The sequence below is a fragment of the Achroia grisella genome, unplaced genomic scaffold (assembly GCF_030625045.1).
Source record: "Achroia grisella isolate CSIRO2021 unplaced genomic scaffold, CSIRO_AGI_Agris_v1 utg1387, whole genome shotgun sequence".
In the NCBI taxonomy this organism is placed as follows: Eukaryota; Metazoa; Arthropoda; class Insecta; order Lepidoptera; family Pyralidae; genus Achroia; species Achroia grisella.
In genome coordinates, this window is record NW_026712628.1 from 124,258 (window position 1) to 140,637 (window position 16,380).

Below are 16,380 nucleotides of genomic sequence, written 5' to 3' on the forward strand. Positions count from 1 at the left end.
TAGTCTCGCTAAAACTCGAAAGACTGGACCGATTTCGCTAATTTTAGTCTTGAAATATTCGTGGAAGTCCAGCGAAGGTTTAATCGGTGATAAATTATGAAGAAATTGCTTAGAAAATAATAAAAACAACAATTTTATTTCCCCATAAAAACTGTTCGTAACAGGGTTTTTTTTTATGGATGATAATGGAATAGTGCACCCGCCTGCGCTAACGGTTTACGCTGGCGGGGCACCAGTGAAGGATGATAAGATGAACATGAAGTCAGATCAGTAAGCCCAACGTGACAAATTCACCGGGAATGTATCACGATGGTTTCCAGGGGGAACCGCGTGGAGGTCGATCTGACATGGTACATTGCTAGCAATGGGATCATTAATCCACATTACTAACAATCCCCTTCCCCCCTGTCAAACAGGGTTCGTTCAGACATTTATAGCATAACTGATCTTCATAAAACTTATGACATATTTTTTAATTCTGTGAAAGAACAGAGTTTGCGGGTCAGCTAGTTTAGAATAAATACATTTTTGATTTGCCAAATAAAATAATTATGTTATTTAATAATTGATATATTTGCACAACAATGTCTGCACGTTTTAGTAACGAAACGTTGAACTGTAATCGCTTAGTAAGTTCAGCAATAAACACTGTAGGCGAAGTAAATACTAAATTCTCATTTACGACACGTCTGTCTCGCTCTTTTGTTTACCACAAATGGCTTGTTTTATTGTACTTTATTTCAAGTTTCCTTACTTTATTTATTATCTTTTATTATTGAGATCGTCGTGACGTAGTGGTATACCATTATGATTTATTGAAGGTCTTGTTTTGTAGTAATTTTTTAGATTTTTCGAGTTGTTGTAATTCGGTGTGTCAGTTTAGGAAGGGAATGAATTTGAATTCACAGCTCGTTATAGCGAATTAAATTAATCACCCTTGAAAGTTATTTACAAAAAATAGACATTTCTACAACAATTACATCTGCGTGTTTAAAAAATCTATGTATTTATATCAGTTGTCTAGTAACCATGACATTAGCTCTCTTAATTTAGGACTAGATGGCGCTGTTTGATTTTTTCCTGAGATATTATGTTATTTAATGATTGTATTTAGAAATATTTGCATAACAATGTCTGCACGTTTCAGTAACGAAACGTTGAACTGGGATCGCTTAGTAAGTTCAGCAATGAACACTGTAGTCGAAGTTTATTCTCATTTACGACACGTCTGTCTCGCTCTTTTGTTTACCACAAATGGCTTGTTTTATTGTACTTTATTTCAAGTTTCGGCTATTTAAATTTACTTTATTTATTATTTTTACTAACTGACCAACGCAACTTCGTTTGCGTTTCATTTCAACACTTTTTGCAATATTTTCATTGCAGCTCCGCTTTTATTGTCGTGTCGTGGCGTATGAGAATCGCTGGTAGCATCAGGTTTTCCTGTAATGTATTGCCATAAATTTTCGAATATGAGTATACTCTACATTTGAAATGCCCAATCTCGATAATAAATTTTTTCCATTGCAATTGTCGAACTTGAAGACTCATCCATTTTCGAATATCACAAATATATTTTTAACAATATTTTTACGCGTTTTAGTCCATAACCTTTTGGAAATAAGAATAAGCAGCAGCAGGTTAAATATTAAAATGATAAAGTTGACATTACAAAAATTCCTGAGATATTCTAAGTGACATATTCTATAAAAATGTACAAACTAATTCTACGATGGCCAGCATTATACTTCCAACAGTAATGTTATATAGTAAGCTATATAACATTACTGTTGGTAATGTAGTAAGTAAGTAGTAAGTAAGTAATGTAGTAGGTAAGTCATCCAAATGAACTGGCCAAGACAAAAATATTTTTCCTATTTGTTTGTAACGCATTCACGCTAAAACTACTTAAGATTCATCATGAAATTTTGTACACATGTTCTTGGAGGTATTAAAATGAACATAGGATAACTTTTTATTAAAAAAACAAATATTTTTGATTGAATGCGAGCGAAGCCGCGGGTAAAAACTAGTCATACATAAAAAGATATACGTCTAAAAATGTTACGTTGACAGATAATATAACTATGTAATATTATGTTATCTGTGATATAACGTATAAGCACAGATAACATAATATTACATAGTATAAGTATCTCTCAAAATGTTTCCGAGCATCAAATTCGTTTCGTTTGTGAACACAAATGGAATTCAGGCAGCAGGTAGCAACTCCGGCGTACTGAGTTGCATTTCCATGCATGCGAGTGTATGTATTTGTATGACCATTTTACACTCACTCCTTTATAACTCTGTTAGTGCAAAATTTGATGCGAACGTCATCTTATAAATATTATAAATGCGAAAGTATTTAAGTATGGATGTTTGCACTCGGGTGACGATGCGGGGCTGAGCCAGGGTGCATATTCCGGTGCGGCGGTATGGCAGAACTAGCTGCCAACGGCAGCAGGCCGCGGCGCGCCCGGTGCTGTGGCCGCCGGCGTCGAGCGACGCCGCCCGGCCGCGGGGCTGGCCCGCGCCGCTCGTCCGGCTCCACGCGAGCCCAACGATGCACAACGCGCTCCACGACAGATATTTTTTTATATTATTAGATGTAAGCTGTTAAGAATAGATTTAGTTTAATATTAGTAACAATGTGTGAATACGACCTGCCCCCATGTAAACATGTGCTAACACCAATGTGTCGACTAAGCTTCGTTCACCAATGCTTGTATACAACTTGAAAATACTTCGTCATTCACCGTTACAAACTTTCACTTGTTTTTGTTAGTTTTAATATCAATCGTTTGTACTTATTTTATAGGGCGATAATGAGTTTAAATATTCGTGTAGTTTGATTTTGTTGCGATCAACGTTACACTTTCACGCAGAAACTACTGAACGGATTTCGATGAAATTTCACAGTAATATAGCTTATTACTATAAATTTTCAACAAAATCCGTTCAGTAGTTTCTGCGTGAAAGAGTAACAAACATCCATCCATACTCACAAACTTTCGCGTTTATAATATTATATTAAGATTATAGATAACAAGATTTTATTTATTACCGTTTAAGCCAAAAACAGAATATTTAGAGTATGAAGTGATAAGACACTCTTTTGTACCTAAAAGGCGGTCTTATCGCTTAACTGATCTCTTCCAGACAACCTTTGGGTAGAGAAGAAAAGTAAGAAGTTGGTGAATGAATGGATTGAAAGAAACATAAATAATAATAGTAAGTTATTAAATATATACATATATTAGAAACACTATACATACATTATATATAATATACAAATAAAATACACATACAAAAATATATTAGAAATTAATTTACCATCAGGTGTGTCGAAACCTCATAGTCCAAGAAAAACAAATTTAATCACTGAATATTTTGTTACAAATCTTTAATACAAAGATTTTCTATTTGCCAACAAAGTTAGACATGTCTGTCTAAGAAATTATTCTCAAAATATTAGCTGGGATGCAGCATTCAGAGACTACCCAGTAATTCCAGATTTATTACTTCGCGGAGTGTATTAAAAAAAAGTAAGACCACGCTCTGCGAACTGGGGTCAAGCTGCAACTTTGTGAACAAGATCATTTCCTTTTAATTTTTTTCAATGTCGTCCCGGAAGTTTGTTGCAAACATCAAAAGAATTCCAGCTAGTTCCTCTCCCGACGGTCGACAAGATGTACATTTTAAAATGCAATATTTCTCATTGTTTCACTATGAATACAAACGTTGCTATGTCAATTGTTGGTTGGTTTATTATGTTGGCTTCTTGTTCAGAAATAGGAGTGATTTCTTCAGCTAATTCTAAAAGAAGAACGTAATTAAATGTTTTTTTTATTGTATTATCGTTATCTGCTTCTTCCATTATTCTTCTGCTATTTCCATTATTTGTGGTCGTCGTAATATGTTTTCCTCTTCCATTCATCCCTCTTCACAGTCATTTCATTATTAACTTTCTTATCATATCATCTTTCAGACAGTCCATCCGTCTCTTTTTTCAGCCTTCCTCTGCGCTTATAAACATCCACATTCATATGTAACACTCTCCTAGGTTTTTTTAATGTATATAATAATAATATTTCAGAACAATTCACACAGCGCCATCTAGTCCCAAGCTAAGCAGAACTTGTGGTATGGGTACTAGACAACTGATATATATACTTATTGTTTTTGTAAGGCGCGTGAAATAATAACCTTGAATAGCAGGGGGGAATGGGATTGTTAGTAATGTGGACTAATGAACCCATTGCTGGCAATGTACCATGTCAGATCGACCTCCACGCGGTTCCCCCTGGAAACCATCCTGATACATTCCCGGTGAATTTGTCACGTTGGGCTAACTGATCTGACTTCATGTTCGTCTTATTATCCTCCACTGGTGCTCCGCCAGCGTAAACCGTTAGCGCAGGCGGGTGCACCATTCCATTATCATCCTTTAAAAAAAACTTTGAATAGCATTTTTAATTATTTAGGCTAATTATAAAAAACAAAAAAAAAAGTTTCATCGTTCTACCTTTAAAATGACTGAATTTCCATACAATCTTTCATCCCCTACTTTATTTCACTTCATTTATTTAAGTTTAATCAACAACCAAAACATAAGTTTCCAACTTCTAGGTTACATACAACCTTTCTTATCTCCTTTCAACCTCTTACAACCTTTTTTCACATTAAAAATGTCATGTGTATGTCTTTTCTCATGGTTTTTTTTAAGGTTAACTCACTATAACCATTTTTACTCAAATAATGTATTATTTGATAAGTTTTTTTGATATCCTTATTCAAATAAATACATTACATACAACAGTTTAAAGTTAAACAAATATTGGGCCGGTGTGAAGCCGGAATGGCGTGCTAGTCAACAATAAGATAAGAATATAGTAAAAAAGTAAAACTCGGCAGATTAAGTAGAATACATTCCTAAGTTTCAGAAAACGGTATAAATTACTTAAATGAATTTTGTTGGGAAAAAAGCGTTGTACAGCGTCTCTGGAATAACGCCACTCAAATATAATGAGCAGTCGAGGTCTTAATTAAAATTGTCTTGAGTGAAATTGTTGGATTTAATTAGAAAATGTTTTATTGTATCGTGTGACAGTGTGTTCACTTTATAACCAGCTAATTGTAAATTCTTATACACGTATATTGTGAAAGAAATCACTATCACTGAGTTTAACCAGGTAATTTTACATATATTTTTATATACGAATATTGTTGAAGCCGATACAGTTAAGCGTGGAGTGGTGAAATATTCAGTAATGAAAAACGATAGAAGTTTACAGCTGTCCGTGTCGCTTGCGCATATATAGCGTGAGGATAGTGGACGCGTTCGCGTGCGGTGCGAGGGAAGTGATAACTGCTATAGGTGTCGCTATTTACATAAAATGTCGCTATTTAAATAAGTAGGTATACAGGTATGTAACATTAAGTTTTACAGATACACCCTACAAACGAACAATATATTTTAACAGTGAAGTATCAATTTATACATATATATATAGTAAAAGGTAAGTATGGATTTATATATACATTATGGTTATTTCTATATGTTTTATGTGTTTTTATTTTTATTAATATTTTAGTTTTATTTTACAGGTCCGGTTCGCAGTCGCGAGGCACGTCGGCTACAATTGTGAAAGATATCAATATCACTGAGTTTAATCAGATAATTGTTAATTCTTATATACTAATATTGTGAAAGAAATCACTATGACTGAGTTTAATCAGATAATTGTAAATTCTTATATACTAATATTGTGAAAGAAATCACTATCACTGAGTTTAATCAGATAATTGTAAATTCTTATATACTAATATTGTGAAAGAAATAACTATCACTGAGTTTAATCAGATAATTGTAAATTCTTATATACTAATATTGTGAAAGAAATCACTATCACTGAGTGTAATCAGATAATTGTAAATTCTTATATACGAATATTGTGAAAGAAATCACTATCACTGAGTTTAACCAGCTAATTGTATATTCTTACGTATATTGCGAAAGAAAGCAATGTATGTAAGAACTGAGGTGATATGTTTTTTTCTTCTTTACAGTCTTGAAAAATGAAAGTTTTTTTTTAACATGCAACTTTGCCAAATGGCAAACAGATCTGCCAAAATTAAATACTACAATATTTATTTATATACATAGTTATATAGTGTAGTATTTTGATTTTAAATCACATATTTTTTTATATTTAAATTATTTAAGTTGATCTGAATAAATATACAACATTTCGATCTTAACTTTGTCTGCCAGTGCTGTATAGGGATTTTATACTAATCCTGAACCACTTTTCTAACTAAGACTTGCGGTACCTGTCCGGTCTTCAACTGCCCTAGTTTATTAATTGCAAACGAAAAATTCGACGACCTCGGTGGTCTAGCGGTTTAGCCTACCGCTTTACGTCTGATGGTCGCGGGTTCGATTCTTCGCACGGCACAAACATTTGTATTCATGAGTATGATTGTTTGTTACGATCTGGGTGTTTTCTATGTATAATATGTATGTATTTGTATCAGTTATCTAGTACCCATAACACAAGCTTTAGCTAGCTTAACTTGGGTCTAGATGGCGCTGTGTAAATTGTTTTGAATTATTATTATTACTTGATATTTTATATTTCTCATTGTCTGTCCCAAATTATTATATACTTTTTACGCTTTATAGTATCGAACACTTCATGTTTTTTTTTTAAATCTATACATATACATAACATTGGAGTGTCTGTTTATACTTGTTTGACAGTACATACACGAAAATAACTTTTTTTACAATTTTTGTCTGTCTGTCTGTCTGTTCCGGCTAATCGCTGAAATGGACTGATTTTGACGGGACTTTTATTGGCAGGTAGCTGATGTAATATAGTTATATAAATATAAAGAATAGAGTTATATTCCACGTGTACAGCTAGTCTTATATAAATATTGAGGGTTTTTTCCGGAAAGTACAGTCCATCAGTGTAACAATACAGAATATATAGTCTATGGTTAAGTTTTAACTTTAAGGCCTACTTTAATTGCTTAAATATGCTTACTCAAACTAAGTTAATTTAAATAAAGATAATATCTATTTCATAATTTTTTCGCGCTGACTGTACAAGATATAATTTATAGTTACCATTCACGTACCGAACAACAGGAATTTCAAGTCATTCTTTCATATAAGAAAGTCTTTAGCGTACGTGACGGGTGTTCCGTTCGCACGCGATTTGGACGAGTTAACTTTGGTCCCGGATGATAGGTTATACTAACAAGTTTCAAGTCAAACTTACTCTTATACCCGGGAGAATAGAAATCAAATTGACGCGTCAACTCACTTGCCAACTATGAAAATAGGTCAAACTTGGCTCCTAATGACGTTAGCAAAGGTGAGATCAGAATTAAAAAGTTAAATTTTGCTTTTAAATTTATTAATCATTGCATATAAAATAAACTGCATTACACACACTTACTTACGATTTATCATTATACTAGCTTTTGCTCGCGATTTCGCTCGTGTTAATTTATCCCTTTAGGGGTGGAATTTATCAAAATCCTTTCTTAGTGGATGGCTACGTCATAGTAGCTTTATGCAAGCAGAGTCTCAGCCCAATCGGTTTAAAATTGACGAAGTTTCATACAATCTTTCATCCCCTATTTTATCTCCTTGGGGGTAGAATTAATCAAAATTCTTTCTTAGCGGATGCCTACGTTATAATATCTACCTGCATGCCAAATTTCAGCCCGATCCGTCCAGTGGTTTGTGCTGTGCGTTGATAGATCACTATGTCAGTCACCTTTAAGTTGAAATTATTTATAGATTTCGCCCAATTTACGTAATATTACGTAATATATTATTGTAATGTATTGTTATTATAATGTATGTAATATATATTACTGTAATGTTTCATCAAAATTGTTTAGTAGTTTTCTCTTGAAAGAGTAACAAACATCCATCAATACTCACAAACTTTCGCGTTTATAACATTAGCACAGATAACATAATATTGTATTAGTAAGATTATTTGTGAATCCTTAAAGTTGTAAAATAATTAGTAAAATACGACAGTTGAAATACTCCATATGTTCACAAAGGTACTGGACACGCTCGGATAGGCTAGTGTACTATCCCTACCACAGGTTACCATAGAGAAAATATTTCATATATACTTCATTTAATTTTCATAACAATTAACAGTAAGTATAATTAGTAAATCACGGGATCTTACCACGTTTTATTTCAGTTTACCCGTGATCACGGCCCTTGAAACACTGCCGAAATATCGGGAACTCAACAAAAATGATTTACTAATTATACTTATATATAATGACCGCGTCAAACTTAAAACAATTGACAGTACTCTCAATTAAAACTTATGTCTAAATCAATTGAAATCTAATTAGGAATTACAAAATTATAATTTTCTGGAAGAAAATAACACGAATATATATCTGTAGATTTGACGTATACGTCCACGTAGACGTGAGATTCTGTGATAGACATGTGTACATGAAATAAAAAAGAGATATTTACATGGTTGTGCTCTATCTAGTCTGTAGTGGATGACAGATCTATTGTACTCGTTTTTTTTAAAGTACGTTGCCTAGACCCGTCTGGGACAAGAATTTAAGTATATTTTTAGAAGCGATGATTTTTATCTTCTTCTATCTTTTTATCGCTGATATTCTGTTGGCTCCTATAATTAAATATATACTTACATACATATATGAATGTAATTATATATATATATATATATATATATATATAATAATGTATGTAGCTCGAAGTGTAATATATACACTTCGAGCTCTTAAACAATTATACAATTTATTCTAATGCTGTTGGCCGCAGCTGGCCTTTCCAGCTTCACCGGACGATATGGGGCGAGTGCAAATGGTACTCCAAACCCGCAGAAGGACTTGAGCGGAGCGGCTGAAGGCCAACTCTCCCCTGACGGACACGACTTTAGTCTGAGGGCACCGCTAGGGGTTCGAATCTCGGCTCAGGCCGTCGTAACATCGGTCCCCGTTTGAATTGGTCGGGGGATCGATCGGAGATAATAATGAACAGATCTATTATATATGTAGCTCGCAGTGCTACAGGTCTTTGCAACTATAGTAGGGACTGGTCTGCTCTAATCACTATGACTGATTTCCTCTCATTTAGTTGTTTAACCAGTTAGTTGCATATTTAATATTTTTTCTATTTAAGTATATAATTGAATTAGTATTAATTGGTAGTTTGCATTCACACATTTCAACTTAAAATGTAAAGTAACAATAAAATTATTTAAAAGTGCAACACGCAAATTTCTTGTTCGTTCTTCTTGTGATGAGACAGCTTTCCGAATGAGCGGTAGATTAAAAAAAATGTGATGACTATTCAAAAGTGCTTCGATGTAAGTTGATTTGAATAAATGATTTTCTAATATCTATTCTATTCATAGTCCAAAAGTCGTAATCACCAAAAGTTATATAGTTCGATCTGAACATGAGTTGATGTCGTGAAACCAATGGCAGTGGTAACATGGCATGGTAACTAAGTAGTCCCTTTCACGCACCGAGTGACACAATTAGGGTCACCGTTCGTAACTCCCCGCCTCATAATGAACGGGTTCCGTCCATGTGGTACATATGTAAGTAGATTTCGGCCTTCCATTCAAATACTCATTAAACATTATGTGCCTACATGTTTATTTGTGAAAATAAACTGTTTCTGTTGTTATAGAGGCTGGAATTGTCGTTTTTGTCAGTCTTGCTGTTCTGTATACCTAGATAGCATAGCCAAAGGTGTGCAGTACTAGTTAGTATTTAATATTAATATTATAATGTACATTTCGTCAGTTCACTATCGTCGTTTAATATAACTATAATATCTTTTTTCGTCTGATATCTCAAATCTACTCTACTCACTAATCTTCCCGCGATACAGGTTCCCCTAGTGCGGGGTCCAATGTCAATCAATGTAAACATCTTTATAATATTTGTGTGTTTTGAAATGAATAAATGAATAAATAAATGAAATAGAAATAATCTTTATTCAAATAAACTCATTACAAGCACTTTTGAATGACTATTCTATTGTTGATTCTACCACTCATTCGGAATGTAGATTCATCATAAGACGAATGAGCGAGAAACTTGTGTGTATCTCTTTTGAATAGATGTTTTGAATAAATGAATAAAATGAACTTCAAAAGCTTGGTATAAACCGTATGTTCGTATAGTTTACTATCAACAGATACAACAACACTTCGTCTGTCGAAGACCAGAAAGGATGTTATACATTATCTCAGCTGATAACATCGTATTACTAAACCATAATAAAAGCATATCTTTTTATGATACTTACGTTTAACTTACTAGTAATAATAATAATAATCTAATAACAATTCACACAGCGCCATCTAGACCCGAGTTAAGCTATCTAAAGCTTGTGTTACGGGTACTATGGTATGGTATGGTATGTTAGACTCCATTCTCCGCAATTAGCCTCACATTCGGGCCGTTGTGCGTGTAGAGCCAGACTACTAACGTAGCCAGCCAAGCTCCTCCCAAAAGCGCAGAAGACTCCTGGTGTCTTCGCAGGCTTCACGGAGCGACCTCACCGTTCCGAGGATTTGTTTTCGTTGTTCGGCCACTGCCGTGCACTCCAGGATTACGTGAGCCGCCGTTTCTTCAGCTTCAAAGCAGCCCCGACAGAGGGGGCTGTCTGTAGCATCAATTTTGTATAAGTGTTTGTTTAAGGAACAATGGCCCGTTATTGTCCCTATCATTATTTTGAGGTTTTGTCTATCTAGATTAAGTAGACGTGTTGTTAACCGATGGCTCGTTTTTGGAATTGCCACTTTAGATTGTTTGCAATCAGTGGTTAGGTTCCATCTTTGGTTTTGTATTTCGGTGGATCTCTGGCGAATCCAGGTGCGAAATTGCGAGAATGGTATTGGCATGAGCGGGAGGGGGCCTGCAACCACCATGCCGGATCCTACTCTCGCTAGTTCGTCCGCGGCGTCATTGCCATATGATCCGCTGTGCCCCTTTATCCACTGGATAATTACTCCGTTATGCGTTGCAATTTTTTCCAGGGCGATGTGGCACTCGATTATTAGTTTGTTGTTGGATTTTCTGTTCTGTAGTGCTTTAAGCACGGCTGCACTGTCCGATATGAATTTAATGTTGAAATTGTTGACCCCTAACCTGTATACAGCTTTTGCTGCCTCGGTCAGAGCAACACATTCGCACTGAAAGATCGAACTGTGTTTGCCGAGCGGTATAGATATGTTCATGTTGAGGTCAAGGGAATGTGCCCCAGCTCCTGAACCGTTCTGTGTTTTGGAGCCATCTGTGTAGATGCGTAGTTCATTTACTGCAGATTGGTCCCTTTCCTCCTCCTTCAATTGTATTTGGTATTTCCTGTTAAACGAGTGGTATGCTTGAGTTCTGTCACACGGAGCGGCAATCAAAGGTTCATATTCGATTGCTTGGTTCAGGATGGTTGTGTGAGAACTGTAATGGTTTTTGCCCCATAGACCAAGATGGTATAATCTTGTGGCAGCTATAGCTGCTTCTTGTTGTATGTATAGGTCAAGGGGTGTAATGTTAAGGGCTATTTCCATTGCCATTGTTGGGGTTGTTTTCATACATCCAGTAACTGAGGAGCATGCAAGTCTTTGGAAAGATCTTAGTTTGTTGACTGTGGTCGTAAGTTTCGACCTTGTCCACCAAACCAAGGCCCCATATACCAGCATTGGTCTTATTACTGATGTGTATAGCCAGAGAGTTATTTTCGGGGAGACACCCCATTTATTACCAAGCATTTTCCTGCATTGATAGAATGCAATTGTGCTTTTGTTAATTTTGTGATCAAGGTGTTTATTCCAGAGAAGTTTGCTGTCTAGTATGACTCCCAAGTACTTGACCTCCTCCTTAAGTTTAAGCTCTGTATTAAAGAGTTTCGGTAAGTTGAAAGTACCTGGAGCTCTTTTGTTGGTGAACATGATGAGTTCTGTTTTAGAAGGATTCACGGAGAGTTCATGGTTTTCGCACCATCTCTCTATTGTTCTGAAGGCTTCTCTCATGCGATCGCATAAGGTTCCCTCAAAATTTCCTGATATAAGTACGGCAATGTCGTCTGCGTAACCTACCGTGTAGAGGTCGTTGTCGTTGAGCTCCTCAATGAGTTCATTAACAACTAAGTTCCACAGGAGTGGCGACAGGACCCCTCCTTGTGGACATCCTCTACTTACGATCCCACGTGTGGTAGTGTTTACGGTGAACTGGATTGCACGGTTTTTCAGCATGTTGTTTATCCATTCTATGAGGGTTGTTGGTACTCCATGTATGGTAAGAGCGCGACTGATACTGGTAAAGTTCGTTTTATCAAAGGCCCCTTCGATGTCTATGAAGGCACCTAGGGTAGGCTGCTTTGAGTTTAGCGAGTTACCAATGCGACTTACGACGCTGTGGAGTGCTGATTCCGTTGATTTGCCTTCACTGTAGGCGTGTTGGTTGGTGTGCAGTGGTTTGTTTATACATATCAGGTCTCTGATCTCTTTGTCGCAAAGCCTCTCCATTGTTTTTAGTAAAAACGATGTGAGACTAATTGGTCGAAAGGACTTGGCCTGTGTGTAGTCACCTCTGCCAGGTTTCGGAATGAAAATTACTTTCACTTCACGCCATTTCAAAGGTATGTATCGGTGAGCTAGGCATGCCCGGAAAAGTTGAACCAAGTGTTCAGCTATTATGTCACCGCTCCATTTCAGGAGAGCCGGAAAAATACCGTCTAGTCCTGCAGCTTTGAAAGGTAGAAATGTGTTGATTGCCCATGTAAGTCTTTCTCTGTTTATTACTCTGCTTGCTATCTCCCAGTCCGAGCTGCTGGTTGTCCTACTTTCCTGGGAATTCCATGAGTGGTCATTGTCCGCAAGGAATCCTGGGAAGTGAGTTGACAGTAGTAGTTCGCAGGTTTCTGTGTCATTTGTTGTGTAGCTATTATCCGATTTTTTAAGACAGCCTATTGTGTGTTCTTTCTCTTTGGAAAGGCAGGCCTTCACTTTGACTGCTTGGTTGTTATTGTCTATGTTGGTACAGAATCGCCTCCAACACTCTTATCGTCTGTGGCGAATTAGTTTTTTGTATTGTTTCCTTTTAGTTGTGTATTTGTCCCAGTCACTTTGTGATCTACTGTTCATAGCTGCGTTGAACAGTTTCCTCAGCTTCCGTCGATGTTTCTCTAGTTCGAAACACCACCAGTGTTGCCTACCTTTGTTTTTGGGTGTGGTAAGAGGGCAAGACCGTTCGTAGCTAGAGGTAAGTATGGACGTAATGTTGTTCGCATAGTTGTCTAGTTCCGTTCTGTCAAGGTTGTCAGGGAGGCAGAGTTGTTTCCCTACGTAAGCACTAACTAATCCTATGAATTTGGATTTGTCCGTGTTCCGGGGTATCCGTCTCGGCTGGGGTTTTGGTAGTGATATGTCAATAGTAAAACGGATCCATCTGTGATCGGAGCATGAAAGCTCGCTGGACACATGCCAATCACGAATGGACCCCGAGATGCCTGTTGATGTTAGTGTTAGGTCTATTATGGTTTGTGATCGGGCATTTATGAACGTTGGTTCCGAGCCCTTGTTTTGTAGAGTGAGATTATTACTAAGAATAAAAAGAGCTAATTCCTCACCTCTGTTGTTCGTCTTACTGTTGCCCCACAGCGTGTGGTGCGCGTTGGAGTCAGTGCCGACGACCAGCTCCAGCTTCTCCCTCTCACAGTACTCAGCCAGCTGGCCGAGCTCTGGTGGTGGTATCTCCCCGTCGCTCGGCATGTACGCTGAGGCGAGGACGATGTCGGGGAGGTGTGCTGCACTGGTAATTCTTACTGGTGTTAAATCCCTTGAACAGAATTCGTTGATTAGTGTTGTTTGTACATGGTTGGGTAAGAATACGCATGTTCTTGGTTTACTTACGGAGGTATCCAGTATCACTTTTCCTCCGCTATTTCCGAGACCACAAATTTTGTTCTTCCTGATCCACGGCTCTTGGATCAGGGCTATGGTCTCTGCGTTGTTCTCCAGCACTCTGCGAAGAGAAGCCGTCGCAGTTTGGCTGTGCTGGAGGTTGCACTGCAGGATCTTAGTCTTCCCGTAGGAGGGAGGAGTAGAGGACGCTATCGCTAGCTTCGCTCTCTCCCCCCTCCGCCGGAAAGCACTCTTCATCCAGGATGAAATCCGGAGAAGGTGGATCCTGCACTTCCATCGCAGTCGGAGTTACTACTCGTTCTGCCGCAGTTACGGGAGCCACTGTCGACGTTGTCGGTTTAGGATCCGTTTGCTGCTCAGCAACTTTCGTAACTTCCGACTGTTTAATATTTGGTTTTGTTTGATGGGAACCATCTTTGTCCATGAAGCGAACGTAGATGTTTCCCATCATGTAGTAAATCCTTCTTTCCTGGGCCCTTAACACGTCGACATCAGTCTCGGGAATACGGAAGAACAGACAAGTCCCTGGTGGGTCTGTCCTGATCCTCTCGTGTGTCAGGGTCCAGGAGTTCATGTTCAGGTTACTGTTCTGTCCCGAAAGAAGTTCCCGCAGTTCTGTGGTGTCCCCGGTTTCCCCTGGAACGAAGAGCAGGCACGGCACCTTCTTCGGGATGGCCGATTGTGGTCGAACGACTAGGCTCGAGTCTTCCACTGGAGAGGCCATGGTTTGGACGGTCTGTTCTAGCCAGGCTCTGGTGAAGTCATCCTCGCACCAGGTTTTGAGGACGCCATCCGCAAAATGAGCCTTGCCTCGGAATTTCAGGTCCTTTCTGGTTTTGGCTGGGAGTGTCAGGTTGGCTCTTATTTGTTGCCTGAGCCTCACCTCAATCTGCTTCCTGAGATCCTCAGCTTGGTCTTGTGTTAGGTCAGAGTAGGGTTCCACCATGACCGCAACACAGAGTTCGTTGGCCAGGTAGGTGGCAGCCGCTTCTGCGTATGTCATAGAACCCCTACCCGTCGCACCAGCGGTTCTGGGTTTTTTACCTTCCCCGGTTGGTGTGACGGTGTCTTCTGGACGTGTACGCTTTTGCGGTCTTGCCTCGTTTTTTGGGTCGTTGGTCCTGGGTTTCTTACGGCCTCGCGGTTTCATGCTGCGCTTTTGTGTGCCAGCAGCCAGAACGGCCCTCGTCCCAGTTGCAGGTGCACTGGGTCCACTCGTTGACGCCTCCCCTTTAGGTTTGGTCGTCGCTGGGCAGGACCCGAGTTGATGCCTCGCAGCATCTACCGCTTCTGCGCGTTGTGCCGCTGCCTTGGCTCTGGCTTTCATGCGCCGCTTCTTGGAGGCCGATTTGGGTTTTATTAAGGTGTTCCCTGGTTGTTTCGGCTTTGATGGTGATTGGATCGCGTCTTTCAGTGACGTCAAGTCCATAGCCTGGTTGTCCGATTCGGTCCCTGATGTCGCTGAAACAGACATCTCCTCCGATTCCACCTTGAACAGTGCCGCCAGGTTCACCTCGGATGGCTCACTCGTTGACGCAGCCTTATTAGGCGCATCGTGGAGTGAACCCTTCTTTGGTTCCCCTGGTGCGGCGACTATCTTCGGCAGAGAAGTTGGAGCTGCCTTTCTTGGCGCATCTTTGGTCGACGCTACTGGTACTTTACGGAACGCAGCCTGGGTTGGCGCATTCCGCTCAGTCACCTTTTTCGGCGTGTCCCCTGACGCTGCCTCTTCCAGCGCTTCTTTGGATGATGTGGTTGGTACTCCACGGGACGCAGCCTTGGTTGGCGCATACCGATCGGTATCCTTCCTCATCATCTCCTGCGACGCAGCCTTGCACGGCGCATCCTTGGATGACGTGGATGGTACGTCACTGGACGCAGCCTGGGGTAGCGCATCCTGTTCGGTACCCTTCCTCGTCGGTTCCTCGGACGCAGCTTTGCTCGGCGCATCTCCGGTAGAGTGTCCAGGTGCATCAAATGACGCGACCTTGATTATTGGTCGTTTTGGCGCATCTTGCGACGCAGCCTTCGATGGTCGTTGCTTTGGCGCATTCGTAGACGCAGCCTGTTGCTTCTTGTTTTTTGGTTTTATTGCCTCTAGATCCATGAGTTGGTTTTTTATATACTTCACCTCAGGAGCTCTCCACCCTCCACGGAGCCCTCACTTCGGGGACGTCATTCGTTCCACGAATGATCGCCAGAGCTACTCCCTTGGTATAGGTCCAGCAGGCTGAGAAGTGGACGAGTCCGCACGCAGCGAAGCACAGCGAGGACACCTACCTCACGAGACGATGAGGCAGGCTAGCCCCAAAGCACCGCGCCACGCCGACTGTCACCCCCCAGCTCGCCGAGCCTCGCTTGACTGCCCGCTTATGGGGAATCGCAGCCGGTTGATCGTGGTTAGCTACTC

At 39.3% G+C, this 16,380-nt stretch overlaps 2 protein-coding genes across 2 annotated transcripts; both read right to left on the reverse strand.

The window, feature by feature from the left end:
* Positions 1–14,114: 14,114 nt before the first annotated feature.
* LOC131855413 (uncharacterized) lies at positions 14,115–14,916 on the reverse strand. The gene has a single exon (XM_059206686.1). It carries the CDS (start codon positions 14,914–14,916, stop codon positions 14,125–14,127), a length of 792 nt encoding a protein of 263 aa, XP_059062669.1. The 3' UTR covers positions 14,115–14,124.
* A 53-nt stretch (positions 14,917–14,969) lies between these two features.
* On the reverse strand, positions 14,970–16,077 carry LOC131855415 (enolase-phosphatase E1-like). Its single transcript, XM_059206689.1, has 2 exons — positions 15,015–16,077; positions 14,970–14,980 (listed from the first exon to the last, which is right to left on the reverse strand). The coding sequence occupies exons 1-2, from the start codon at positions 16,075–16,077 to the stop codon at positions 14,970–14,972; spliced, it is 1,074 nt and encodes a 357-aa protein (XP_059062672.1).
* Positions 16,078–16,380: the final 303 nt, after the last annotated feature.

Excerpts from the sequence above, each read along its gene's own strand:
- LOC131855413 (XM_059206686.1), bottom strand. The coding sequence starts at position 14,916 with ATGGTGGAACCCTACTCTGACCTAACACAAGACCAAGCTGAGGATCTC.
- LOC131855415 (XM_059206689.1), bottom strand. The coding sequence starts at position 16,077 with ATGGATCTAGAGGCAATAAAACCAAAAAACAAGAAGCAACAGGCTGCG.